The 26,745-nt window shown below is 52.4% G+C and overlaps 1 protein-coding gene across 2 annotated transcripts in view; it reads left to right on the forward strand.

Annotated features, from left to right (window-relative positions):
• Ece1 (endothelin converting enzyme 1) overlaps positions 1-26,745 on the forward strand; it is a 95,740-nt gene that overhangs the window by 33,110 nt on the left and 35,885 nt on the right. Inside the window, exons 1-4 of one of the 2 annotated variants that reach the window (XM_021199513.2) lie at positions 14,276-14,375; positions 14,514-14,600; positions 21,915-22,056; positions 24,917-25,129. In XM_021199513.2, the coding sequence (XP_021055172.1) occupies positions 14,328-14,375; positions 14,514-14,600; positions 21,915-22,056; positions 24,917-25,129 (490 nt within the window). In that variant the 5' untranslated portion in view covers positions 14,276-14,327. Of the gene's footprint in view, positions 1-14,275; positions 14,376-14,513; positions 14,601-21,914; positions 22,057-24,916; positions 25,130-26,745 lie in introns of those variants that run through there. The other variant, XM_029539613.1, reaches the window with a different exon arrangement.

Raw genomic sequence — 26,745 nt, forward strand, 5'->3', positions numbered from 1 at the left:
TCCTTACCAAGAGCAGGCCAGCCAGCTTTCTACAAAGTGGCCTGTTCTGGACTTGCTGAGGACACAAACGGGGGACCCACTGCAGGCTTAAGAAACAGTGAACAAGGCTGGAGAGATGGCTCAGCGGTTAGTAAGAGCGCTGGCTGCCCCTCTAGAGGACACGGGTTCAATGCCCAGCACCTACATGACAGCTCACAACTGTCTGTAATTCCAGTTCGAGGGGATCCATCTCATAGCCCCAGGCATGCATGTGGTGCACACATCTGTACATACAGGCAACCTAGCCATACACGTCCAATAAAACACATAAATCATTTTTAATAAAAGGAAGGAAGGAAGGAAGGAAGGAAGGAAGGAAGGAAGGAAGGAAGGAAAGAAAACAGCTTGCAAGAGAGATACTGGAGGCGGGATGCCATCTCCAGCAGACTGGGTCTCTCCTGACTGCCCACCTCCGAGCTCAAAGCTTGCGTGTCTCCTCCCATTTCCTGTCTAGAGCCCAGTGCTCAGAGCGGCTGTCTGCGTGGGCACATGCGATTCACCCTCTTGGCTCTTGAGTCCAAGCTTCCCACTTCCTGCCTTAGATTATTTTTGCTGAGTTCTAAAGAATCCATAACCTCAAACCTGGTGGGAGTAGGCAACCAGGATGGCCTCTGCGGTTCTGTGTGAGGTCTCCCCAGCGTCCTCGTGTGGCTGGGGTCCTTCCTTGGACTACGCAGGTGTAAACTCCGCCCTCAAAGGCAGCCGCGGTGCTTGCGCCTGACCCACGGGGTCCTTTCTCCCTCAGCACCTCTATGAAGGAGCTGCTGCCCTCCTGGGTAGAGGGCGAAACTGAGGTTCTGAGAGTGGCAGGGCTCGATCAGCGAAGTGGCTCGTAGGCAGCTAAACCGGAAGTGCTCTAGCTTTAACATCCACCTTCTTGCCCTATCACAGTCTCCGGGTGATCCAACCGCTAACTCTAAAGCCTCTAAAGCCGGTGGCCGGCATCACAGAGCCCCGACTGGGACAGGGTTGAGGGGGGCACACACTGCACTCAGCAAGAAGTGTAGAGGAACAAAGACCACCTGGCTGGCCTGTCATCCTGCACCCAAAGTTGGCTCAGCTTTGAGCCCTTAGCACTGGAGGCTCAGTGGGAAGCACAGGCTGCGTGGCAGAGGGTCTGTTCCTGGCTGTATCTCTGGATCGGCTGCCCCAGGGTTGGGCTTCCTCTCAGAGCCTCAGTTCCCTTAATGTAGCATACTTCAGGGCTGGAAGGCAGCATCTCCCCATCGTACTGCCACATCCCCTTAAGCTCTCTCTCTCTTGCCTTGGGAGCCTTGCCTTTCAGAGGGACCGAAGTACATCCTGGTCTTTCTGGTCTCAAATGATGTATGGCCATCTCTGCTACACCTGCGGGACCCCTCCCTGCCGTCCTTTCTTGCATTCGGCCACCAGCACACTGGTTAGTTCAGGAACTCAGACCGGAGTCATGTTGCCTGGGTTTAGATCCCAAACCCCATCCCTGAGGGTTGGCGGATCAAGCCCTCTGTGCCTGGGTTCCCTCGCCTCCCAAAGAGAATCAGTAATGGTATGTATCGCTGTTTTTGTGAGGATTGAATAAAGAAGCATTTAAAGCACTTGGCATGTAGCGTTTGGCTGGTATACAGCAAGCACTAAATAAATGTTTGATGTGTTTATTAGAGCCACGTTGTTTATTTCTCCCCAACATCACAATTCCTGCTGCTGAGAGTGAGGACCGTGTTTTGTTCAATAGTTTATTTTCAGTAGGGAGTTTATTTCCTGAGTCTGCGCAGGTGCAGGATGACTGAATGAATGAATGCGAATGAATGAATGAATGAATGAATGAGCAGATAAATACCAGCGTCTTGTGCTTCGAAGACGTTCTAAGGAGCTTTGAGTGGAGTTGGCAAGACAGATCTATCTGACTGTAAGGAGCTTCGAGCCCTGCCAACTTTCTATTCCCAGCAGCCTCTATGGTGAGCCCATTCCACCTATACCGATGGGGGTACCATACCCCTCCAGGTGAAGGAACCTCTCTAAAGATGGTCGCAGTTTCCTGTTACCCCAGCATGACCACAGCAGTGTCTGGTGCTGTTCGGCGCCGCTCCCAGATCCTATTCCAGCCACAGGGTACGGGGGGNGGGGGGAGTGAGGAAGGCAGTGTGAGTTTTTCCCTACTCTCAGCAGCTCTTCCTCCCAGGCCCCCAGCATCAAGTTCAGCCTGTTGTTTTGTGTTTGTTTTTTTTTTTCCACCACCCACTCATTTTCCACACCCTCGCGAGTAGAAAAGTCCCCACTGGCCCTCACACTGCCCGTGCCTCCCTGCCTTAGCTGGGGTGGGCTGCTGACATAACGCTTCTCCTGCAAGCCTTTCTGAGCCCCTGTGTGCCCTGAGTGGCTGTGCCCAGGCTTAAGAGGGATGGGGAGGTACAGTGTTACACCCCAACAGAAGTCATTGAGGTCTGAGGGACACGCCTGCTGGATACCCCAACAGTGGTGAGGGCCAGCAGTGGATTTACCCTGTGGTCTAAGAGGGCAGCTCACAACTGCCACGAATGTGAGCAGGCACATAGGCATACACATAAATAGGAGAAAAAGGCATCTTTTTTAGAAATTTAAAAAAAAAAAAAAAAGCAGAAATAGCCAGGCAGTGGTGGTGGCGCATACCTTTAATCCCAGCACTCAGGAGACAGAGGCAGGCGGATCTGAATGACTTTGAGGCCAGCCTGGTCTACAGGGCAAGTTCTAAGACAGCTATGGATATGTTCCAGGACAGCTCTGGATATGTCTTGGAAAACAAAACAAAACAATTTTTTTTTAATTTGCTGGGGCAGGGGGCAAGGCACTGAAGGGATGGCTCGGCAGTTAAGAGCACTGACTGCTCTTCCAGAGGTCCTGAGTTCAAATCCCAGTCACCAACATGGTGGCTCACAACCATCTGTAATGGGATCTGATGCCCTCTTCTGGTGTGTCTGAAGACAGCTACAGTGGACTCATATAAAGAAATAAATTTTTTAAAAGTTCTTTTGAGACAGGGTCTCATGGCTCAGGCTGGTCTTGAACTTGTCATCTCTGAGGATGATCCTCTGCCTTTGCTTTCTGAGTGCACCCCACATCCACCAGTTTATGTGGTACTGGGGTTGGGATGCACAGCACCTTGGAATGCAGACAAAGCCCTTTACCAACTGGGTTACATCCCCAGCCCCAGTTTAACACATTTAAATTGCCACACGCATCTGATGGCGTCTGTTCTGGACCCTATGAGTCCGTTCAGGTCTCAAAGAGCAACCATTGACAGCTTTACACTCTGGGTTTCAGCCTCTGCCGTGTGGCCCGCCCTGGGCAAGGAGAGCCAACTGATCGCCGGGAAACAGCTCACCCGTCTTTGTCACACTTAACAGGCCGAATCTTCACACCCAAAGGACTCAGGCCCTGTTTAGACCTTGAGCCCTTCCCCATCAGGCTTCCCTACCCATTTCTTTTCCATGGGGGTGTCTGTCAGTTGCACAGGATAAAACCCGCAGGCGACAACCGGATGTGTTCTGACAAACACACACATATGTAAGCAACCGCCGTGACATCGAGATGGGATATTTCCAGAATGTTCCTAGTGCCCAGTCTTGCTCCATTCTAGGAAGTCTGAGGTTACCACTCTCCAGAACACCAGTCGCCATCGATTCGTTGGCCTGGCTTCAATCTTCACGTCAATCCTTTCCCCACGTTTGACAGAGAGGCTCCTAGCGGGAGGCGTCTTTTCTCTTCGGAATGTGTCATGGCGCCAACATGGTGAGAAGGAGTCACCAAGCCTGGGCCTCAGAAGGGAAGCCAGGAGGAGTGAAGCCGGGCTGTGAAGCCCTGGGGACGTGTGGCCTGTCACCGGAGGCGTCTATCCTCCAGCTCCGTGACAATGGGGAACCGAGCAGTGTTCCAGTGTTTCTGTTTTGTTATTACAAAGAAAAGTTTCAAAATATTGATTTCTCATATTTAAAATACCATGCTGGTATTTAAAAAAAAAAAAAAACGTTGACTTGTCTCAGGGCCAGATTTGACCAGCTGGCAGTGCGCACGTGCCAGCCTCGGGGCAGCACTGACAGGAACAGCTGATGCTCGGTCAGGCCCTTCCTTTGTCTCAGGTCCTTGTCCTGCGAACTCACTTAATCCTTGTAATGATTTCTAATAAATCCTTCTTATAATTGAGCAGACTTAGCCACGGGCAGGGATTAACTGCCTGGTCTGGGCTATAGACCGAGTCCCGGGCGAGCAATGATTTGAACCCAACTGGTTCTAAGGATCGGCTTCCTAACCATTACCCATACTCCTTTCAGGGTTCAGGGGAGATGGCAACTTTGCCAGCCAGTGAGGTGCTGTTTCCCTGGAGAGACCTGAGCCCTGCCCACTGAGGCTCCCCTAGTGTGGACCAATTTTCTCATGTGGGTGCTTTTTTAGCAGGCGGGTGATGGGACCCCAACTTTAATAGTGCCAGAACGGCAGCCAGCAAGGTGAGGTGAGGAGGTTGGGAGACTGGTAGATGTCTGATGAGGGGTTGCGGGAGGTATGAGGTGGGGCCCAGCCCAGGATGGCGAGGGTGGAATCATACAGGGCCAGGATGTGCTGCTGCCTCAGGGGTGCTAGGAGCTGGGCACCCCCACTTCCTGGGGATGTGTCCAGACAAGCCTGCTACCTGGAGAAGCAGGGGATAAGGATCACTGGCAGGGCAATGTCCTGCATCCCAGGGGCGAGGCCAGGCAGTGCTCAGCTGGAGTCCGATCCCGACTCTCACTCTGGAGTCCTTGTTGCAGGGCCTGTGGGTCCTGAGAGTGGGGGGGGGGGGAGAAAACATCTGTAGTCTCCAGTGTTTTGAAGATGATGGCATAGAAGGGCCAGCAGATGTGTCCAGACTCTCCCTGTGACCGTAGCCTGCAAACCCCTGCGTGGGTATACAGTGGGTGCTAAGTCAGTGCCTACTGTTCTGTTTTGTTTTTAAGCTGAATTTCCCAGTTTGCATCCCACTTTTGAGATGTGTGATGTTATCACCACCCAGAGGAGTTGTTGTTGTTAGTTAGTGGTTTTACAAGACAGAGCTTCTCTATATAACCCTGGCTGTCCTAAAACTCACTTTGCAGACCAGGCTAGCCTTGAACTCAGAAGTCCGCCTGCTTCTACTTCCCATGTGCTGGGATCAAAGGTGTGCACCACCATGCCTGGCTTCTCTACCCAGAGTCCTAAGAGGTTCAGGGACAACAGCTAGAGGTGGTAGCTGTGTGAGAAAGAAGTGTACAGGCTACTCAGCATGGGCCAGAGACTAGGCCAGGGGGCTCTGCCTCTCAGGCAACTGTGACGCAGTGCTGTGCACCGAGGCTGTGTCCTGGGGAAGACCTCATGCTGCCTGTGTCCCCTCACTCTGAAGTTTCTGGAGCCTCAGTTTCTCAGTCTGTGAAATGGAAAGATGCTGCCTATCCTGATGGGTTGTGAGGAAGGCCCAGCATAAAGTACGTACCCACAGAACCTCTGTGAGGTGACTGTGAAATTGCACTGCTCTTGTAGGGCCAGGTCACAGACAGGTCCCCAGTCTAGCTCAGTGGAGCTTGATCAACATTCCAGAACTCCCCATAAAAGAGACACCTGGCCTCATCGGCCCTTTTTGTTTGTTTCAGACAGGGTATTCTATGGCTAGTCCAGGCTAGCTTCCAGTTCTGTGTAGCTGAGGCTATCCCTGAAGTATCCTCTTGGGCATCCTTCCTAGGACAACTTTTTATTTTGGATGCTGGCTGAGTTTTGTGTTAATTTACTTTATTTTAAGCCTCTGACTGTTTTGTCTGTATGCCTGGGTACCACATGTGTATCTGGTGCCTGCAGATGCCAGAGGAGGGCTTCGATCCCCTGGAACTGGAGGTACAGAGATGGTAATGAGCCATCCTGTGGGTGCTGCGAATCAAACCTAGGTCCTCTACAGCGGCAGCCAGTGCTCTAACCACTGAGCCATTTCTCCAGCCCCAAACTCTGTTTCTCTCCTCTCCTCTCCTCTCCTCTCCTCTCCTCTCCTCTCCTCTCCTCTCTTCTTTACTCCTTCTCTCTTTCTTTTGCATTTTCTTTGAGAGTCTCATATATCCTCCGCCCTCCAGCTTAGTATGGAGCTGTGGATGGCCTTAAACTTCTGCTCCTCTTGCCTACCCCCACATCCCCATACAGGAATCACGGGTATATACTACACATCCAACATCTGTCCTGGGTGTTGAACCAAAGCGTCATGTGTCTTAAGCCTATATAAACTGAGCCACACCCTCAGCCTCTCCAGCACCTCTGTTTGTGTTTGTTAAAAGGCGAGTTGATGTGAGATCTGTCATGTCACCATGTCGCCTTCCGGTCCCCTCAGCCCTCGCCCTAGTCATCACTTGCTACCCGAGGAATAAAAAAATGTATGTGAACCCCGCCATTCACTGGCTGTGTGACCTTGGACAAGGGAATGGGCCCCTCTGAGCCTATTTCTCAACCTTAGGTAGGACTCATGCCCACCTCTGACCTCAGTGGGGGTTGACAGGATCGTCCACATAAATAGGCTGTCTCAGGGTTCAGAAACCTGGGGTGTGCATAAGTTTCTCTCCCATCTGTTTCTTCCTCCTCGCAGCCGCAGCCTGCCCACCAGGGTAACACAAATACTAATTACCACCACTTCCACAAGCTGTTTCCTGGTTGAACCTAATTACCGAGCAGGTCAGTCACGTAAATATCATTAAACCAGACAGATTGGCTTTGTCCTAAGTTTTACGTGATTGGATCAGCAAATTGCTCCAGCGCCCTCGGCCTCTTCAGCCTGGGGACTTCCGCAGCCTGGCTTGTCCCTCACAAGGGTGCTGGAGCACCAAGGTGCAGGTGTCTGTCTGTGGCTCTGGACTCGGGGCCAGCTCACTGGTCTGCTTCGTGTACAGTGCTCAGTGCTCGGAGAAGATTGGGAGACGATGCCTGAGGTGGACAGGAACAAACAGGTGCAAGGAGGGATGGCGGGAGGTGCTGGCTGCTCTTGTGGTAGAACTGTCTGCTGTGTGATGGAACCCCCAGGGATGGCTCCCAGACTGAGAGGTTTTCCTGATGTGTGACTGTTGAGCAGGTCTGAGCACCCTCTCTGTGAGCATCCTCTGTGTGAGCACCCTCTCTGCGAGCACCCTGTGTGAGCACCCTTTCTGAGCATCCTCCGTGTGAGCACCCTCTGTGTGAGCATCCTCTGTGTGAGCACCCTGTATGAGCACCCTCTGTGTGAGCACCCTGTGTGAGCATCCTCTGTGTGAGCACCCTCTGTGTGAGCACCCTCTACAGTCCTTTTAGTTTTACCTGTGGGTCTTCCTTTTTCCCTCCTGAAGAGCTCTTTTACAGTATGTCACCTGCAAGGAGACAGTGACTGAGTATCACTTTCTTGCTAGGCACCGAGCTAAGTGCCTTAGTTAGTCAAGCACACATAAAGACCTTGCTTTCTGGGTCCTCCCCCCACCTCCATGAAATGGTGAAAGCCAAAGTGCAGGAAGTGACTGGGGTACCAAAGTCATGCTCTTTAGATTGAGACACTGAAGGTCGGTTTGTGAGGAGCAGGGAAGGGGCCTGGTGAAGCCCTGGAAGGCTGCCTGGAGGAGGATTTTTGAAGTTGTGGACATGCAAAGGCTTGGGAGCAGGAACCTGTGTTGTGTTAGGAGACTGGAACCTGTGTTTTGCTGTTTCCAGTGTGCGTGGGAGTGGATCTGTGAGATGAAGCAGGAGAGATGCTAAGAGTCTGATCCTGGGGTACCACACATGCCTAATTGGCCCATATTGTGTACCTAAACCCAGGAGACCCTAAGAGGAGCGAGCACTGGCAGCTGCTTTGGTGCCCATGCCTGGCTGTCCGCTGTGGAGGTGGCTGTCAGCAGTCAGCAGTCAGCACACCCAGAAAGTTGGTCTGTAAGCTGGAGACTGGCTGGATCTTGTCAGTTAATTTACCTCTTTGTACCCAGAGTTCAGTGGGAGATGAGCCACTGGGGGGTGGGAGATCCAGGGACTGGGGGTGGGGTGGGGCTAATAGAAAGCCGCTGGGGCCACGACCGGAGGCCAGAGGTGACTGATGTGGACGATCTGCTGGGAGGGGTGGGGTGTGCACTGAGCCACCCATGAGTTAAGGAAGAAGGGTCAGTCGGGCATGGGCCACCCTCTACCGTGGGCACCAGAGCAGCCTCAGCCACTCCCCTCAGGGTCTCCTGGGTTTAGGTACACAAGTCATCATGGGCCAACTGGGCATGTGTAGTCTCTGTCATACTGTACATGAACATAGTGACTCAGTCCCCAGCAGGACTGCCATGTGTCTCAAAGGAAGCGGTAAAGAACCGGACCACCCCTGTGTATTCTAACCTCCGGTGGTTCCCTAAACCTCGGCTTCAGTCCCCCACTCCCCACACTCCCACCCCTCTCCTCTTCTGCCTTTTGCCCTACATCCCTTTTCCCTTCATCTGCCTGTGCCATGAGACCCTTTGGTGGCTCAAAGCCGCGCCTCTTTTCCCCACCTACCAAGTTCTATCCCTCTAGTCCCATAGCTGAGGTGGAGCGGCCTGTGACTTCCAGAGAACCTGGCCTGAGAGCTGGGCCCTGGTGAGGAGCCACAAGAAAAGGAGGACCAAAGGAAGATGAGGAGAATCTGAGTCAGGTCTTAGTTGTGTTAGTTGGCAGGCCTCAATCTCCAAACCTGTGAAATGGGTGTCCCAGGACTGGACCCGCAAAGTAATCATAGATATGGAAAGGATGAAACCATAAAGGAACCTCGGACCTAGGTGCTGTCATTGTCAGCGACTTGGAGGTTGGCTTATATATTATTATTATTGTTATTATTATTATTACCATTGTTAATTATCCAAAGCCTTGGGCATGCAAGGCAGGTAGGTACTCTATGATGAGCTCTATCACTAGCCTCGGTCAGTTAACATTTATCTATTGTTTTTCTTGAAGCAGAGCATGTGCCTGCTCACATGGGCACAGTGCACACATCACACGCGCACACACATGCTGTGGGATAACACTAAGAATAAGACAGGCACCTGCTGTGGCTCTGGCCCTGATCTAAGCATGGTATCTCTATCACCTAATTATGTAGCACAACACCCCTCTGTGTGTGTGTGGGGGGGTGTTATGTGTTAATTACCCAGTTTTCCAAATGATACAACTGAGGTGTAAAGACAGTCTCTTGACCAACATCACACAGCCAGAAAGTGGCCGAGTGAGGCAGGAGACTGAGGTTTGAAGTGAGCTTTGGCAGGCTCTGTCTTCACGCCTGTTGAATGAGCGTGTACTGGGTGACACGTAGCATCTCGCAGATCCCAACCTGCTGCTGGCAGACATAAACGATGGGCACTCGGCCGTGGGGGTGGCCCCCTCCCCTGGAGCAGTGGCGACTTAGAAGAAACAGAATGTGAAGACAGCTCAGGGCGTGGCTTCCCAGCCCAGGCTTGAAACTCTTTGTCGCCTCTGACACGCTCCAAGATTCCTCACAGATCCCCTGCCTTGGGCAAACCAACCACAGGAAACATGAGTGACTAAAGCTGTTGGGGCCCATGGGATTCCTGGGTACCACCAGGCCACAGGCCTTTGTCATCAGAAACATGGGAGCCTCTTTGTGTCTCGATTGTGCTTGTCCCAGACCCACAATGGCCGCCGCAGTTTCCAGATCTGCCACCGTCTCATCGGGTCCTTGTCACTTTCCCTGTACAGCTGGGCATCGGGGACCCAGGACCCACATTCCACAGGTAGCAGCCATTCCCACTTCATCGTTCTCCATCTCAGCCAAGCCCTCCTTGTGAGCTCTAGGCCCAGATGCAGCCCAGATTTCTGGAGCGGGGTGGGGTTGGGGGAGGCTCCCCACAAAGCAGTTCTGCTTTCCTGGAGCTCAGGCAGGGCGTGGCGCCTATATAACCACAAATGAGGCTATTAAAACAAGCCCTGGCCATTTTGCCAGCCCAGGGCCTGGTCTTCCCGGGGCATCCAGACTCCATGAAGTCCCCACCGGAAGGAGTTGTGCCTTCCACAAAGAACACAGGCCCTGGTCTCTAGGACCCACGATTGTGACCTGACCCTGGTCCTGACTGACTTGCTGTGTGACCTGGCTTCCTTGAGGACAGCTTAATGAAGCCACCATGAGTTGGTTTGCACATCAGTAGAAAAGCTCATATCCCAGCTACCTCAGGGTCCAGCCAGGGCACTGGAGGGGTGAATCCTCCCTGACGGTTGGTCATCTGTTAGGTGGAGACAAGGAAGTTGACTGAGAGGGCTGAAGTGCTCTGAGACAAGACATCTTAAGTGACACCCAGTAGGTGTAGGGTCCACTTACCACCGCCCCTTTCTCTGTCTGTGGAAGACACATCTGCTGGACACACCCAGATGACAGGAATGGAGCAGAGCTTTTGTGGCCTGAAAAACCTTTCTGCAATGTTTATTTCACTTGAGAGGTAGCTGGGCCGTTTGTGTTATCTAGGCACTAACAGCAGAAGCAGGATGGATGGGATGTGGCTGTCCACCCCGTCCATTTGCACCTTTGCTCAAACATCTAGAGGCTGCAGCCCCAGCCTGGGCCCTTGAGGGAGCAGAGCAGGCTCTGACTTTGGGGCGCTCCTATCTGAAGAGATGCCTGGTCTAGGGAGGCGTCGTGGGGAGGAGACTGGATGGACACATGGGGGTGGGGTGGGGTGGGGTGGGGTGAGGGTAGGGGCAGATGCTGTCAGTAGTCAGGAGGTTTCCCAGAAGTCTCTGAAATGAACTGGAAGGGTGGGAGGAGCCAGTGTTTAACCTGCCGGAAAGCTGCTTCCCATAGTTCTGGTTTCTTTCTGTGTGAGAGGGGCCAAGAAAACCCACAAAAGAGAAATGGTGTTGGGCTGAGAGCAGAGGCTGGGAAGCAGAGGTCTTCACTTCCCTGGCCCTCCTAGGTCCCAGGTGAGGTGCTGGGGGAACCAGAACTCTTTTTCCTCTGGTGATGGATGAGCACCTGTCAATGTAGCCAAAGCTCTTGTTTTAGAAAACCCTTAGATGTCTTTCTCCCTAGGAGTGATGTAATAGGAACTCCTCCACCTAGTGGGGAGAGGGCCATAAGATTCAAGAATTTGGTTAACTCCCCTCCCCCCCAGGTGGAACTGGAGAGATGGCCCAGTGGTTAAGAGCACTTTCGGAAGATCCAGGTTCAGCTCCCAGCACCCACCTGTCTGTAATTCTAGTTGCAGAGGATCTAATGCCATCTTCTGGTTTTCATGGGCACCAGTTATTCATATAGTACACATGCATGTATATAAGCAAAACACTTATGTACATATGTAAGAATAAACACCCCCCCCCATTTTTTTTCCTGAGACAAGGTTTCTCTGTGAAACCCTGGCTGTCCTGGAACACACTCTGTAGACCAAGCTGGCCTCAAACTCAGAGATCCGCCTGCCTCTGCCTCCCGAGTGCTGGGAGCAAAGGCGTGCGCCACTGCCGCCACCAGGCTAGCAACAAATCTTTTTTAAATGTTCATTTTATGCTGTCTACAAGTACATGGCGTGCACCACATGTGTGCAGTGCCTGTGGAGGCCAGAAGAGGGCATCCGATCCCCTGGATCTGGAGTTAAAGAACTGAACCTGGATCCCCCGCAAGAGCAGCCAGTGCTTCTAACCACTGAGCCATAGCCACAGCCCCCCAAATTAGTAAATCTTTAAAAAAGAGATAACTCCTCTGCACACACAGCTCGCTCCCCCCAGGGACCTGTGTCCCTTGGATGTGTTTCTGTGTTCCCCACAGACATTTTGTTAGACACTAGATTTTTCACAAGAACTTGAGGCACTTAAACGCCTCACCACTGGCTCCACCATTCCGCTTAAGAGCTGTCCTTGAGCATCTACTCCGTGCGTGGTGATGGGGAGTCTCCCACAAGGGCCCAGCTGCTGTAGGAGGAGCTCGGGGGAGAGGGAGAGAAAGCACCGAGTGAGCGGTAAACACCTGACATATTAGCTGAGTGCTGGTGGATGTGTGTGGAGGTGCACACTTGCCATCCCAGACCTTGGGAGGTGGAGGCAGGAGGATTGTGAGTCCCAGGCTTGCCTGGGCTACACGATAAGACCCTGGATCCCAGACCAAACCAACCGCAGCAGACAATAAGTACTATAAGGAAGTAAAAGGCTGCCTTAAGAGAATTTGGGGAGCCACTTGGGGGTGATTTGAACATTTAAGCAGGTGGCATTTAATCTGAGAGTCCGAGGCTGGCAGTGGGAGGAGCAAAGATTAGAAAAGAATGTTCCAGATGGAGGGAGGGAGCAGCAGCTACGAAGGACTTGGCTGAGAATGAGCAGCTCAGGTGTCTGCAGATCGGAACGTAAGCCAGGGGAGAGATCTGGGGCCTTGGCGGGTCAGAGATGGACAGCCCTGAGCCTGGCAAAAGGTTGGGGAACACAGAAACCTTCGAAGCACGGGTCGTGCGATAAGAATTTCATTTAGAATGGCTGGTTGACGGGCGTGGTGGTGCACGCCTTTAATTCCAGCCCTTTAATTCCAGCACTCGGGAGGCAGAGGCAGGCAGATTTCTGAGTTCAAGGCCAGCCTGCTCTACAGAGTGAGTTCCAGGACAGCCAGGGCTATACAGAGAAACCCTGTCTCGGAAAAACCAAAAAATAAAAAATAAAAAAAAAAATTAAAAAGGGTGGCTGGTTGACTCTGGCAGTTGAGGGGGCTGTCAGAGGGGGGGCGGGTCACAGGGATAAAGTCAAGTGGTCGGATTTGAGGCAAGCCCCGCTGAGCCATCTTGCTGCCCCATAAAGCATGCGGATCCCCTGGAGCCAATTTCCTCACTGGTTCCTTCCCCTGCCTTGGACAACCACCTCACCCCTCCCTCCACACTGTTTCCTCTTGCATATATGCCCAACAGTGAGAGCCAAGTTGGGACTCAACAGAAACGGTGCATTAGGGGGATGGCCCAGTGGTTAGAGCACTGCCTGCTCCTCTGGGTGACCTAGGTTAAGTTCCCAGCACCCACATGGTGGCTCACATCCATCCCTAACTCCACTTCCAAGGACTCCAATTCCTTATTGTAACTTCCACTGGCACCAGGCATGCATGTGGTATTTAGACAGACAGATAGACAAACATACACGTTTTTGTAAAAGCCTAAAAAAAGAGAAAAGAATTGTCTCTTTGGAAAGCTGAAAGTGTTTGAGTGACTTATTAGAAGGGGCCAGTACCTTTTGGGAAACTAGATGATGGTCACATTGGATGATGGTCACAGGAGATGCCCCTGGCAAGGGAGGGGACACTTAAAGAAAGTTCTCTACTCCTGAGACCTGACTTTGCCTACCTGGGTTCTTTTAAAGTAAGTTTTAATTAACATGATTTTTGGTCTGCTCCAAAGCTATGTGGTTTTATTTTGCTTTTGCTATATTGGGGATGAAACTGAGGGAGTGTGACACCGCTGAGCTACATCTCCCAGCACAGCCCAAAGCAACGATTCCCACTCCACCCCCACTTTGTTTTTAAGATTTCACTCTGTAGACCAGACTGGCCTTGAACTCAGAGGTCTGCGTGCCTCTGTCTCCCAGGTGCTGGGATTAACGGTGTGCACCACCATACCTTCCAAAGTTCGCTAGAACTTAGGTCATTATTTTTGTGTGTATGTGCATGTCCGTGATTGTATGTGCAGTGACACGTGTAGAGGGCAGAGGTCAACCCGTGGGACTTGGTTCTCTCCTGGCAACCTGTGGATCCTGGCGATGCACTCAAATGGTTGGACTTAACTGCAAGCATTTTACTGGCTAAGCCATCTATCTGGCTGGCCCATGAAGCAAAAGTTCTTGGTGTGTATGGGAGGGCCACCTCCTCTGAGGGAGGGTGGCAGACCTCCAAATTCCGTTTTCACCGTGTCAGAGGACTTTCTTAGCATTGTGTGAACTTCATTCAGATCTCTGGCTTTAAAACTCCCAAATTAGAGGGGAAAAAGGAACCGAGATGGGGGTGGGGGGCGGATTCCTGGCTTTACCTCTCCACCCCACCACCCCCAGCTAGCCTTTCTAGTTGGATGGAAGACCCCGTGTCTCAGCTGATGGCGAAGGAATCTGTCTTGATTCGGCTAGCCTTTGCTGACCTTGACTCTTGGTCTCTGCCATTGGGGACCTCATTGTGAAAGAAACCTCTATGAGGCTCGGCCCTGCCAGCTAGTCCACCCCACCCCAACTCTCGCGGAAGGCCTGGGAGAGGCACGTGCCCCGCCGGCCACGCCCACCTCCCAGCGGGAACCGCCCCCAGCAGCCGGGCGCGTGGAGTCAGGAGCTCGAGGGGAACCCAACCCAGACTGGGCGTCGCGGGGTGCAGCATGCGGACCGTGTGGCCGCCGCTGGCCGCCGCGCTGGCCGCTCTGGGGGTGAGGCGGGCGTGGCGCGCGGGGAGGGCCATCCATCCGTGGGCTGATCTCGGGTGGCCGGGGCGGGGCGCCGGGGCCCGCTTCCCCATTTGGGCAATGGAGACGCTGAGGGAGTCCGTACTGCATTTGGCGTTGCAGATGTCAACCTACAAGCGGGCCACGCTGGACGAAGAGGATCTGGTGGACTCACTCTCCGAGGGCGATGTGTACCCCAATGGCCTACAGGTAGGAACTCTGACCCTTGCGGGTTCAGCCGTGCCCCGGCTCGGGCATGCGCAGTCTTGCGTCTCCTCCCCGCATCAGTCCGTAGGGGAGGGAGATGGGTCGTGCACGCAGCAGCTCTGGGCCCCCCCGGAGAGCCCCTTCCTGTGCAGCGGTACTCTGAGGCTGGTTTCCATCCCACCTTCAGCCCCATCCATCCCGAGATCTGAGCCACAACTCAGATGAAGAGTTGAAGCCCTGAATTCTCCTGCCCTGAACTTTTCACGGAACAGCCTAGGATGGTGGCAGTGGTGATGCGGAGGAACTCTCCCGGGGTTATAGGGACCCAGCCACCAGCGCCAACAGTCTAAAGCTATCCCAGCTTCAGTTTGATGGGCCCGGCCTCCCTGGAGTCCTATGAAACATTACTATGCCTTTATTTCTCGCTCTTCTCTGACTACCTCAGTTAACAGGGGGTGGGCGGAGGTGGCCTTCTGTTCTCTGTATCTTTTGCCAGCTTAACTCCGGAAGCCTGGTTCCTTCCCTTTAGGGTCTGCCCCGTGGGAATCTCCAGAGACTTGACATGACATCAAGTTTCTGTCTTGATGGGTGTAGGTGGGTGGGGGTGTGCCCAGACTTTCTCTCCTCTGCCTGGAGCAGAGCTTTCTGGCCAAGCCAGAACTTGGGTAAGGTTTGGGTATGGGTGCGTAAGCTGGGTTTTTGAATAGGAACACCCAGGGCAGTTGTGTGACCCAGCTCCTGAGAAACCATCCCAGAGAGAGACAGGATCAAGAGGGTTTCTGCTGTCTTGGCCAACGGTGGGACAGAGAAGAGTCTTGGTACCTTCTGAAGGACACCTACTAAAAAAAAAAAAAAAAAAACTTATCTCAAGGCTGTGTACAGGAGTGGAACCTCAACGTGTCAGGCACAGGTGTAGGATGATGGGATTCTTGGACTCCTCTGGTTAGTGATGTGAGAGGGCAGGGACTCAGCTCCTTATCCCAAGTGCTCCGGAGTCACTCACTGGGACTTGGCCCCCTCTCAGCAACATCCCTTAGAGCACAGATGTGTTTCTGTGTGTGTGTGTGTGTGTGTGTGTGTGTGTGTCTGTGTGTCTCTCTGTGCGTGTGCTCTTTCAGGCCTCATCTGTAAGGTAGGGTAAGGGAAATGGAGTGACCGGTGTCACTGTTTTGTGACCCATGAGCTAAGGCCCGGTAGCCACGTGGTACCCATCCCACAGGTGCCAAAGCTGAGACTGGGAGGAGACGAAGCATCCTTGATGTGTGGGCTGAACCTCGCTCTGTCTTGGTGTTCCCACAGCTGCCCGTCTACGTGTATTTTCTAATGTCCATGAAGAAAGTGCAGGAAGGTTGATGAGAATTTGGGGGCATTTCTGTGGGCGCCCTGCAGGTCTTGCTCCAAGCCTCCATGACTTCCTCAGAGTAAATACAAGCTAGCTGGTGCTTGCTCTGCTAAAAGCTAAGAGCCACCCACCTGGTGTATTCCCCTCCTCCCTCCTCCCCTTCCTCTCCTCTCCCATCCCACCTCCCCAATCTTCCTCCTGGCCCCAGGCCTCCCTACCTTAGCCTCCCTCCCGGTGTCAGGGCTACAGGTATGTACACCAGGCCTGTCTGTAGTATGAGGAAGAGTTCTCTCACAGTTTAATGTTTTAAGACTTTTGGGTCTTTATTCAGTATAAATGGCTTACATGTTCATTTGCCAATTAAGAAAGGACAAGTGTAAAAAAGAGGTTTAAGGAGTTGGGGATACAACTCATTGGTGAGGGGGCTTGACTAGCACACTTAAGACCCTGGATATGGTTCCCTGATAACACACACATGTGCACAGGCACACGCACATGTATACACACACATACAAGCACACACACACAGACACACACATGTACACACACAGACACACACATGTACACACACACACACACACACACACACGCACTTACAAAGAGGCTTTAAAAATAAACTAATTCCACTCAGAAATAATGACTTCTAGTATTTTATATTTAAGTGTATGTATAGACATATATGCATGTGTATATAAATATCTCTATGTGTGTATATATATTTTGGGGGTGTGTCTAACTTAGGCCCCTTCTCTAGAATGAACTTTGCCAGCCTCTCCCTTGTATACACACACACAAACACACACACACACACACGCACATACTTTTTTTTATTTTGAGAAGACTCAACTCTATAAGCCAACCCAGACTTCAACTTGAAATCCCCCCACACCAATCACACCAGAACACCTGGCCTCTCTGTTTGTATTTTTGTTACATCCTTGTTTTATTGTTGTTGTTGTTGTTTTGTTTGAGACGGGTCTCACTTAGCTTAGGCAAGCCATGAACTTACTGGGTAGCCAAGGGTGACCTTGAACTTCCCACCCCTCTCCTGCCTCCCACTCTCTGGGGTTCCTGGCGTACATTTCCCACACTCTGTTGTGTGCAGTGCTGAGGATCAAACCCAGGGCTCACTGTTAACCTAGCTCCGTGCTCCGTCCGCCTTCTCAGCACAGTTTCAAGCTATGCAGCCCTGTCAGTCTGTCGGGACCTTTGGAGACCCAAAAGTGCCTCACTCCTCCAGCCTTCTTTTTTTTTTTTTTTTNAAGTTTTTTTTTTTTTTTTTTTTAAAGTTTTATTTATTTATTATTTATATGAGTACACTGTAGCTGTCTTCAGACACACCAGAAGAGGGCATCAGATTCCATGACAGATGGTTGTGAGCCACCATGTGGTTGCTGGGAATTGAACTCAGGACCTCTGGAAGAGCAGTCAGTGCTCTTAACCACTGAGCCATCTCTCCAGCCCTCCTCCAGCCTTCTTTACAAGATGTATTATTGTTGTTGTCCCACCTCTCAGAGCCGCTGCTAAGATTCAGGTGAAGCAATAATGATTTAAAAAAAAAAAAAAAAAAAAGGTCCCCCTGGTGCTCTGACTGTGGACTTGGCTGTCACAGCTGCTTACTGTGCCTTGCGCCTCAGTGATGCCCCAGGTATAGTAATAGCATTTCCCCTCCAAAGCTCTGCTTTATAAATGCCAGCTGCCTGGTACCCTCCCTTCCTCCCTAACCCCCTCTCTGTATACACAGAGACAGGGAGAGACACACCCAGAGAGAAAGACACACGGACACCCATACACAGACAGATACGCACAGACACGGTGGGCAGAGACACATACCAATTGCAGTGACTTGTGAGAAAATTAATTGGAGATTCCACCTGCAGCCAGACTGGGAAGTCTGGATACAGCTGGATACAGCTAAATATATGTGGTTACTTCCCGGGGGAGGGGGGGCGGAGCAGCAGGAAAAACTGAGATTCAAAAATAGGAGACCCTCACCTTCCCACCCTCTGCATAGCGCCATCTTTGGAGAGCCTCTTAAGACATTCAAACAACTTCCCCATATGGGGTGGGACCTTCAGCTCTGTACACCAGCGATGGCAGATGGCGGAAGGCTTGGGCAGCGGGTTCTTGAATCTGAAATGGTCACTCAACCTGAGGACTTCACTCCAGCTTCCTAGTCTTTAGAGTTGGGAGACAGGCTCAGAGCTGCCTCTGTGCACCCCTCAGGGTCCTGACTGATCTCCTCTGCTCCTTGCTGGAGAGCTGGCTATTCCTTTGGGAAGACAAACATTTCCTGTGACTGTGATCCCTCTTAAAGGTTGTCACCATGCCTTCAAGGTCAGGCATGGAGGGGCAGGGGTCAGGTGGGACTCCGATGTTGGGAAGACATCATAACTCTGCTCAGGGTTCACCTCAGTGGTCTCAGCCGGAAGTCTACCTCATGGAAATTTTACTGGAAGGAACTTGCCCAAAATGGCACCCCCACGGAGTCAGAGGCCCCCTGTGAGGCTGACCTGTCACGCTCTGTCTGCTCTGAGAGGCTGAGTCCGAGGTAGAGAGCCCTCATGATGCTGGGCCCCTGGGCTGTAAGAGGTGGGCTCTCTGCCAGAGCTTTGGCAGACAACCCCTGTTTGTTGCCCCACGAAGCCAGGTTGCTGGGGGCCCATAGACTCTGAAAGCTTGCTTAGCCAGGTTCCCACCCCCTACGCTGCTGGCTCTTCTCCTGGGCCCTGGGGCAGGCACCCCTCCTCACCTGCAGAACTTGTTTTTGGTGTAAGCCTAGGTGAGCCAGGCGCTCACTTCTGTAACCGAATATTTATCCCCTCTTATAATGGGCTTTGTTCCGGTGCTTTGCAAACCCTGGGAACTGCCAGGGCAGGACACCTCTGCCTTTCCCCTCCCGCTCTGTCTCTCCCTTTCTGCTGCTGTCTCTAGCTCCATCCCTTTTCCTGTTCCCCATCCCTCCCCTCTGAGGGCATCCCTGCCTCCTCCCCCGCCCCTTCCTGACGCCACCTCACAATGTTAAATAGCCCTAAGCCTGCCAGCAGACTTGAGAGTCCAAAGTGACTTTAACTCCATCTTTGGGGTATCAGCTCTGTATCTTGGCCAACAGCCACTTCCCAATCACCTCAAGATGGATCGGGCTGCTCGCCACTAAACCTACCGCCCTTCAGTGGCCACAGCCTGTATGGTTAGCATGCCCTCATTTCTTTGTCACTTCATTTCATGGGTTTCTCCCCAGAGCCCAGATCTTTGGGGCGGGGCCCAGGGAAAAGGGGCAGAATGTATGGTACCCTGAAACCACCCAGACCTGTCCCACAGTACTGGGATTTGCCCAGCTTCCTCTGGTCCCAGCCCAAACCTTTGAGGGAATGCCTGCCCCCAGGAGCTGCTCCACATCCCCTCGGCCCTCAGAGACAAGGCTTGTCCAGAAACCCAGAAGCGCTTGGCCCAGCAACGAAAGTCAAACGGGGAACATGATGAAGGGGAACGATTCTATTTTCAAATCTCGTTTGCACTTCTTACTGGGAACTGAGACTTTTTAATTCCATTCTGACTTAATTCTAAGTTAATCCACAGTGGACGCCATCTGTTTAGATTCAACACTTGGCTTGACATAGATCAGCGATGTCCCAGCCTGGCTGTTTCCTCTCTGAGGACGGCCGCAGGGCCTCACGGATCCAACCTGTGCAGTCTGGAGAGATGCTTATCCCACTGTGCTCTGTGACTTCTGCCCAATAAGCCCAAAAAGCTGTCCCTCCTCTGGAGCTCGCACGAGTACCCGGTCTTGGGAGCTTCCCCTGCCAATTAACAAAACAGAGCAAACGTGCCCAGCGCAGAATAAAATAAAAATGTCAGCTGTCAGGCATGTATAGGTTGCTAGTCATTTGTTTCCCTCCGGGTTCCTTTTATCCGCCTCTTCCTTCTCCTTCACCTCCTTAATGTCTTTGCGCCCGGCTGTCTCCCTATCCCCCTCTCCACAGCACTTCGGGGTCCCTATGAAGTGGCATTTCCCTGCTTTCCCCAAAGCTGAATCGTCTGTCCCAGCTGCTCCCTAGAGCTCCCTCAGGCAAAGGAGGCCTCTTAAACCAGGGTCTCCAGGGCTCTCTTAACTGAGACGAGACCATCCAGCCAGAGAGGCCACAGGGTGGAAAAGAAAGGCTGGGACAAGTCCTGGAGCAGAAGGATAGCCACATGAAGGGACACTGATGTCAGTGCCCCAGCAAGGCTGCGCCTGGCTGGAGGCCTTGAGGCCTCTCTGTATGCCAGCACCTGACCTAGACTTGAGTGTGTCTGTGGGAGCACGTGCCCCAGGCTGTCTCTGAACAGGTGAGAGTCCCTTGGTTAGAAACCTCTACCTCTTCCTGTTTAAGAGAGCTGGGGTGTTTTCCTCGGGCAGCCCCCTGCCCCCACATGGCTACCACCGTGGGGTGCACACCTCCTGGGCAGTCACAGACCGCCTCCAGGTCTCAGCATCCGTTTCTCAGTTTTAGATCCCAGTTTTCCTTCTCGTGTTCCGCTTTCCCTTTTAGTGGCCAGGAGGTGCCCCAGGATGGCCCTTCCTTAGGGTAACCCATCTCAGATCTCATGGGCCAGTTGTAAGATGCCTTCCGAGCTCTGACCTGCTCTGAGGGCGCCCCCTGCACATCTGGGGATGCAGCGAGAGTGAGTTGGGTATCCCTAGGTCCCCTGGTGTGCTCGGGGCCCCTCAAGGACTCCTTTCGCTCCTCTTCATGCTCCTTCTTCCTCATGCACCCCGAAGGGCGGTGACGTCTCTGTCTCTTCCAGTTCTTCGGATGAATTTCCTGTTCTTTCTCAGAGCTATGCCTGGCACCTACCCTCCCCTTTTCTATTTGTCTACACCCAACCCAGACATCACCTGCTCTGGGAAGCTTTTCCTGTTCACCCATCTGCTCATTATCTGCCTTCCCTCCTGGCTCTAAGCAGTTGAAAGCAAAGGAATCCATTTTCTCCCACTTGAGTGGGTACCCAGATGTTTGTACGGGGTGACGTCACTGAACAGCCCCACCTTCTGGAGACTCTGTCCTGTGCCCCTCCTGGCTTTTGCAGGGAGAGCCTCTTGGAACAGAAGGGGCCTCCCGCACCCCCACCTCTGCACTGGCTTTGGGTGTGAAAAGCCAGGACCTGGGGTCCTGAGTACAAGCCTGTCCCCTCTGGTCCCCTGCCCCCAAGGGCCTGCCACACCCTCCGTTTCCCCTCATTGTGCTTTCTTTCCTGTTTAGCCAGATTACAGGGGCCTGGCACATTTTCCCCCTTAGAGGACCTGCCTGAATGGAGTTATTATTTCACCTCTTGTCTTCTCTGACCATCCCCTGAGACCCCACGTCTCACTCACTGGTGGGCTCTAGACTCTGTTTCCTGTCTCAGTCCTACCCGTTCAGCTACGAGAAAAGTGACCAGGGATCTCCGTTTTATCGTTTGTAAAAAGAGAGGCAGCGAGGCAGCCCTGATAGGATTAGCACATCCAAATGGTCTGAGTTGTCCCCACTTGCAGAGAGCTGTGGTCCTGCCATGTTTGTCTCTGGCTCTGTGGATGCAGGGCTCTGAGGAGGGCCCAGCTGGCCGCCCTCTGAATGCCTTCAAGTCCAAACATCCTGGCTTTTTTTTTTTTTTTTTTTTTTTTTTTTGTAGCTCCTTACTGGAGAAATAGAAAAGCTGTAGGTTTTTTTTTTTTTCCCCTTCCCCTTCTACCGGTATCAAATAACACACAAAACACAAGCCTGCCTGAGTTGAGCTGCTAGCTCTGATATTCGAGAGCAAATTGAAGCTCCTGGTCAGGGCGGTGGTTCCTTTCCTGGATTAGGGCAAATTCTGTGGGAACTGGACCACCCCTGAGACGGACGGGCAGCCTGATGCCTCCCCAGGGTCTGGGCCTGCAGCGGAGCTCCTTCTTCCTGGGGAAGAGGGGCCCTGGTCTCATGGTCTCGCTGCCCCTCTTGACTTCTTCCCTGCAGGTGAACTTCCGCAGCCCCCGGAGCGGCCAGAGGTGCTGGGCAGCTCGGACCTCGGTGGAGAAGCGACTGGTGGTGCTGGTGGCACTCCTGGCGGCAGGGCTGGTGGCCTGCCTGGCAGCCCTGGGCATCCAATACCGGACAAGTAGGTGCATCTGTGATTTGGGATGGACTTAACCGTGTTTCCTTGGACTCTGTCACTCTGTGCAAGAGGCAGGGGTCCTTGCGCAAGCTGGGATTGGTCTCCAGAGCCAAAGAGAGAGATGCCTCTGGACCCAGGGTCCAGGCAGATGGGCTGGGAGAGTGCATGGTGGAAAGGATTTAAAATCAGAAGAACAAATCTAGGTGCAATAGGCTCAAGCCTATGATCTCAATACCCTGGTAGGCTGAGGCAGGAGGATGCGGATTTCATGACTACACAGTGAGATCAAAGCTTTCCTAGACTCTGTTAGACTGGCTCAGCAGCTTAATAATTAGAGAAACCACTTAATTTCCAGAACTGACTTCTTTTTTTTTTTTTAATTTTTCTACTCTGAATGTGGGGGAAGTGCCCAGTTGAGGGATGACTCTTAGCGACCTATGTAGCTGGAGCTCCAAAGGACCTTTGCGGTTAGCTTTGGCTCCGTTACTGCGAAGGCGTGGCCGCCCGCCTTCCCTAGTCTCAGGAGTACAGCCGTGATGGCTTCCGTTCACTGGGCACTTCCCGTGAACCTCTCCTCACACACGCGTCTTATTTCTTCCTCTCTGGAGCCCTGTGCTGGGGCCACTGAGACCGAGTCACCCAGGCTGCAAGCCAGGGGGATTGACTGCAGAGGCTGCATCGGCTCGCTCACGGGTGTCCAGGTTTTAGAGGAAATCCAGAGCACTGGCCCCGCCACTTCAGTTTACTTCCAGGGCATGTCAGCACCGAGGAAGGACTGCACTTCCTGCCCTAGAACCTTTGTGTGTTTCTGTTGTGTGCATGGTTCTCCTCTACACTGGATGGTCGCATAATGGTTCCTTCTGACCTGTTGTGATGGGCCCCTCTGGCCCCGTGTCATGGTGGGTCCCTCTAACCTTCCTGCATGTATAGACCCCTCTGACTCGGTTCTGATAGGTTCCTCTGACCCCACGATCATTCTGGCATCACGAGAAGAATGGATTTGGGGAGAGTGGATCCAAGTTCAAGGTCTCCTATTCTCCCCGCAATGGTCTACTTTCTTATCAATCAGAGAAACCAGGAGGTTCCACCCATCAGCTGTCATTCACCCCAGCATAATGACATAATGGAGCCTTCTCCACTATGAAGTTGGTTGAGGGCAGCCATCCAGAAATGGGATGGGGGACATTTTTAGGTTCCTAAATAGAGGGCTGGGACTTCATTCATATGTCCTTCCTGTGTGGGTCACTTAGTCATTTATTCATTCCTTTATTCAAACAATTCATGATTGCTTCTTCCTGTGTGACTGGCTTAAGTATCTGCGAGGTGCTTAAGAAATAACTGCTTGATTATTTAACTGACTAACTAATGGTTTATAGAGATGCTTTTCCACGTGTGCCTGGCTCAGAGGTGCTGAATTCATACTTTCCTAATTAAGTACTCATTTCTGGGCCTTTAGCCTTATGTCCAGCATTGTGCCTGAATGCCATGGGTGTGGATAAGCTGAGTAAAAGTCTGGGTGATCAAAGGTGTATGATTAACAGTGGGACCAGGGACAGCCTTTCCCTACCAAGCCTGTGTGTCTGTGTGTGCATGTGAGTTTTTTATTTGTTGTTGTTTTTTTTTTTCTTGTAGGGGGGGCGGGGGAGCGTTTCACGGCAGTGTCTCTCTGTGTGGCCTTGGCTGTCCTGGAACTCACTCTGTAGACCACGAACACACATAGATCCTGCCTCTGCCTCCCGAGTGCTAGGATTAAAGGTGTGCACCACCACCTTGTGTTGTTTCCAAGCCCAAGTCCTCTTACTGTTTGTCTTGTGGGCATTTCCAGCCAAGACTTTGTCAGACATGACTTCCTGAAGTTTACTGAGTAAAAACAATAGGTATTATTTCCCCTCTCCTCTCCAAATATGGAGTTACATCTAACAGTGAATGGTCCTTTCAAACACACAGACATTTCCTCTGCCCTCATAAGGTTCTGGCCTTCCTGGTGGCCGGGAACTGGCGGCCAGGAACCAGAGTGAGTGACAGATTAAGGGGATCTGATGTAGTGTTCCTGTAAATGGCACCGTCACCCCTGCCACAGAAAGGCTCTCTGGGTTGTGACTCAGTAGGAGAGCACTCGCCTGGCATGTGCAAGGGCCTGGCTCTGTTCCCAGCACTTGGAAAAGATTCTTTTCCATTCAAATGCTAATAGAGCAATAATTCTGTTTTTTTTTTGGGGGGGGGGAATGTTGTTTTGAGATAGGGTCTCATGTGCCTTCCTGTAACTCTTTGTAGATGAGGATGGTTTTGAACTTCTGATCCTCCTGCCTCTACCTCCCAAGTGAAGATTTCAGCCCTGTGCCACAGTGTTCTGATTTATGTGCTACTGGGGACTGAATCCAGGGTTCTACTAACTGATCTATATTCTCTGCCCTAATTGTGCATGTGTGTGCACGTGTGTGTGTGTGTGTGTGTCCTATGCATATTGTATAATTCTCTCACACATACACACAGAGACAGATAAACAAACAAACAAACAGACAGACAAAGACAGACAGGACCTAGAAAACATTGTGTTGATTTTAGATGTGTGGACTGGAAAATGAATGGTTGACATCAGGATCAGAAGTCGTTGTGGAGGAAAGATTGCTGAGAGAAAATCGGCTTAGTTCTGAGCTCTTTGAAAACCACAGAAGGGAGTTTACACTGCTAATAGAAGTTCTGTGTGCCAAGAGGCTCTAAACCTACTGAGCTTGTGTCTCATCAGGGATTTAGTAGTCGCTCAGCTAAGTCAGGGCCAGGTGGGGCGTTGGCCCTGGGTACCTGGGCCCCTGGGCCACCTTCACTGCTCACCTCTTATTGGCCTCTTGTCCTTGACCCTCAGGAACGCCTCCGGTATGTCTGACCGAGGCCTGTGTCTCAGTGACCAGCTCCATCCTTAACTCCATGGACCCCACAGTAGACCCCTGCCAGGACTTCTTCAGCTACGCCTGCGGTGGCTGGATCAAGGCCAACCCCGTGCCCGACGGCCACTCACGCTGGGGAACCTTCAGCAACCTCTGGGAACACAACCAAGCTATCATCAAGCACCTGCTAGGTGAGCGACAAAGGGGGTCGAGGAGGGTGGCGTCCCCTGCCTGCCGGGGGACCCTGAGTGACCTGGCTAACTCTCTTCATTTGCTATCAGTTTGCAGTTCACAGCATGGAAGAGCATGTGTGAGGCGCTTGTCACTGAGAAAGTACACAGATCTTCAAGCCCCTGCCTTCAAGGCTCGGCACACGTAGCTCCTGGCTGGCACTGAGTTTTCGGTCTGAAAGTAAAAAGAATTGAGATCAGACACTCCAGCTCAGACTATACCTGTTGATCAGTGGTGCTGTCATGCAGGGCAGGGGGTGATAGCTCAGTTGGTAGAGTGCTTGCCTGGCATGCACAAAGACATGGGTTCAGGCCCCAGCTCGAGTAAAACTGGGTGTGGTACCAGCGCCATCCTGGTATCTGGAGGTAGAGGCGGGAGGATTAACCGTTCAATTTAAAGGTAACCTAGGTTTCATGAGATCCTGGAAAGAGAGAGAGAGAGAGAGAGAGAGAGAGAGAAAGAGGATGAGCTGCCGGTGATCAGCTGTGAAAAAGACCTATCCAAAGTCCTTTTGACCGTAGAGTCCCCATGCTTTTACTCCCGAGTCTGTCCTGCTTGCTGCTATATCCCTGGTTACTACATAAGATCCTGCCCACCCAGTGTCTCCTCTCCCAGGAGTCCCAGCATGGGCTGGACCACGCGTACTGACCTGTGATTTTGCCTTCCTCTCGGATGCCTGGCTGCGTCCTTACCAGTGATGTGTGAAACCCTTTCCAGCCCCCGCTCCCGCTGCCCTCTGCCCTCTCCTGGGGCTTCCAGAGCTGAGCAAGGGCCAGAGAGTAAAAACCCTATTAATCCATGTGTCACCGAGGCCGCTTAGCTTCATGAATACTTAACTCTGTCTTGGCAGTTGCTTGGGTTTTTCAAGACAAGGTCTCCCTGTATAGTCTGGCCTGCCCTTGAACTTTAAGCAGTTCTCCTGCCTCCGTTCCCAAGGACTGGGATTAAAGGTGTGAGGTGCCACACCCAGCATGCCCAGCCTTTTAAAGCTCTTCCTCACACTGAGGAGTAAGTGACACAGAAGTAGCTGCTTAAAAGAGGGCAGAGCCTCTCTAAGTGACCGTCTCAGGAGATAGGAAACTGTTCCGTTTTAACAACTGCTTTTTAGGCAGCCACGTCCTTCAGTTGCAAGTGGGTTAAGGGACAGTGAAGGACACCTTGGCTTTCTTTGCCAGCCCAGCCTCAGACCAAGGCTGTTGCCGGGCTACCTACCCACCCTTTCACCCAACGTCCCCAGTAGCTTCTCAGTAGGACCCCCACCCCCAGGCAATCTGGGGAGTGGCCTCCAGTTCTGGACTGTGACTATAACTTCCTATCTCCCCTGTCCCTCTGGGTCAAGGTGATGGTTGGGGTGTGCTCTCGGGAGTTAGGGAGATAAAGAGGTGCATTTGGAGTGTTGGTGAGGTTTGCTGGTCCAGCAACACAGCTGTTGACATGAACGTGCAGTGTAGCCTTGAGCAAGCCATACTCTTCCTTCCCCCCTCCCTCTCTCCCTTTCTCCCTTCCTCCCTCCTTCCCCTCCCCCTCCCTCCTCCCTCCCTCCCTTTTTCCTTTCCTCCCTCCCTCCCTCCCTTCC

Source organism: Mus pahari, chromosome 6 (assembly GCF_900095145.1).
Source record: "Mus pahari chromosome 6, PAHARI_EIJ_v1.1, whole genome shotgun sequence".
Lineage (NCBI taxonomy): Eukaryota > Metazoa > Chordata > Mammalia > Rodentia > Muridae > Mus > Mus pahari.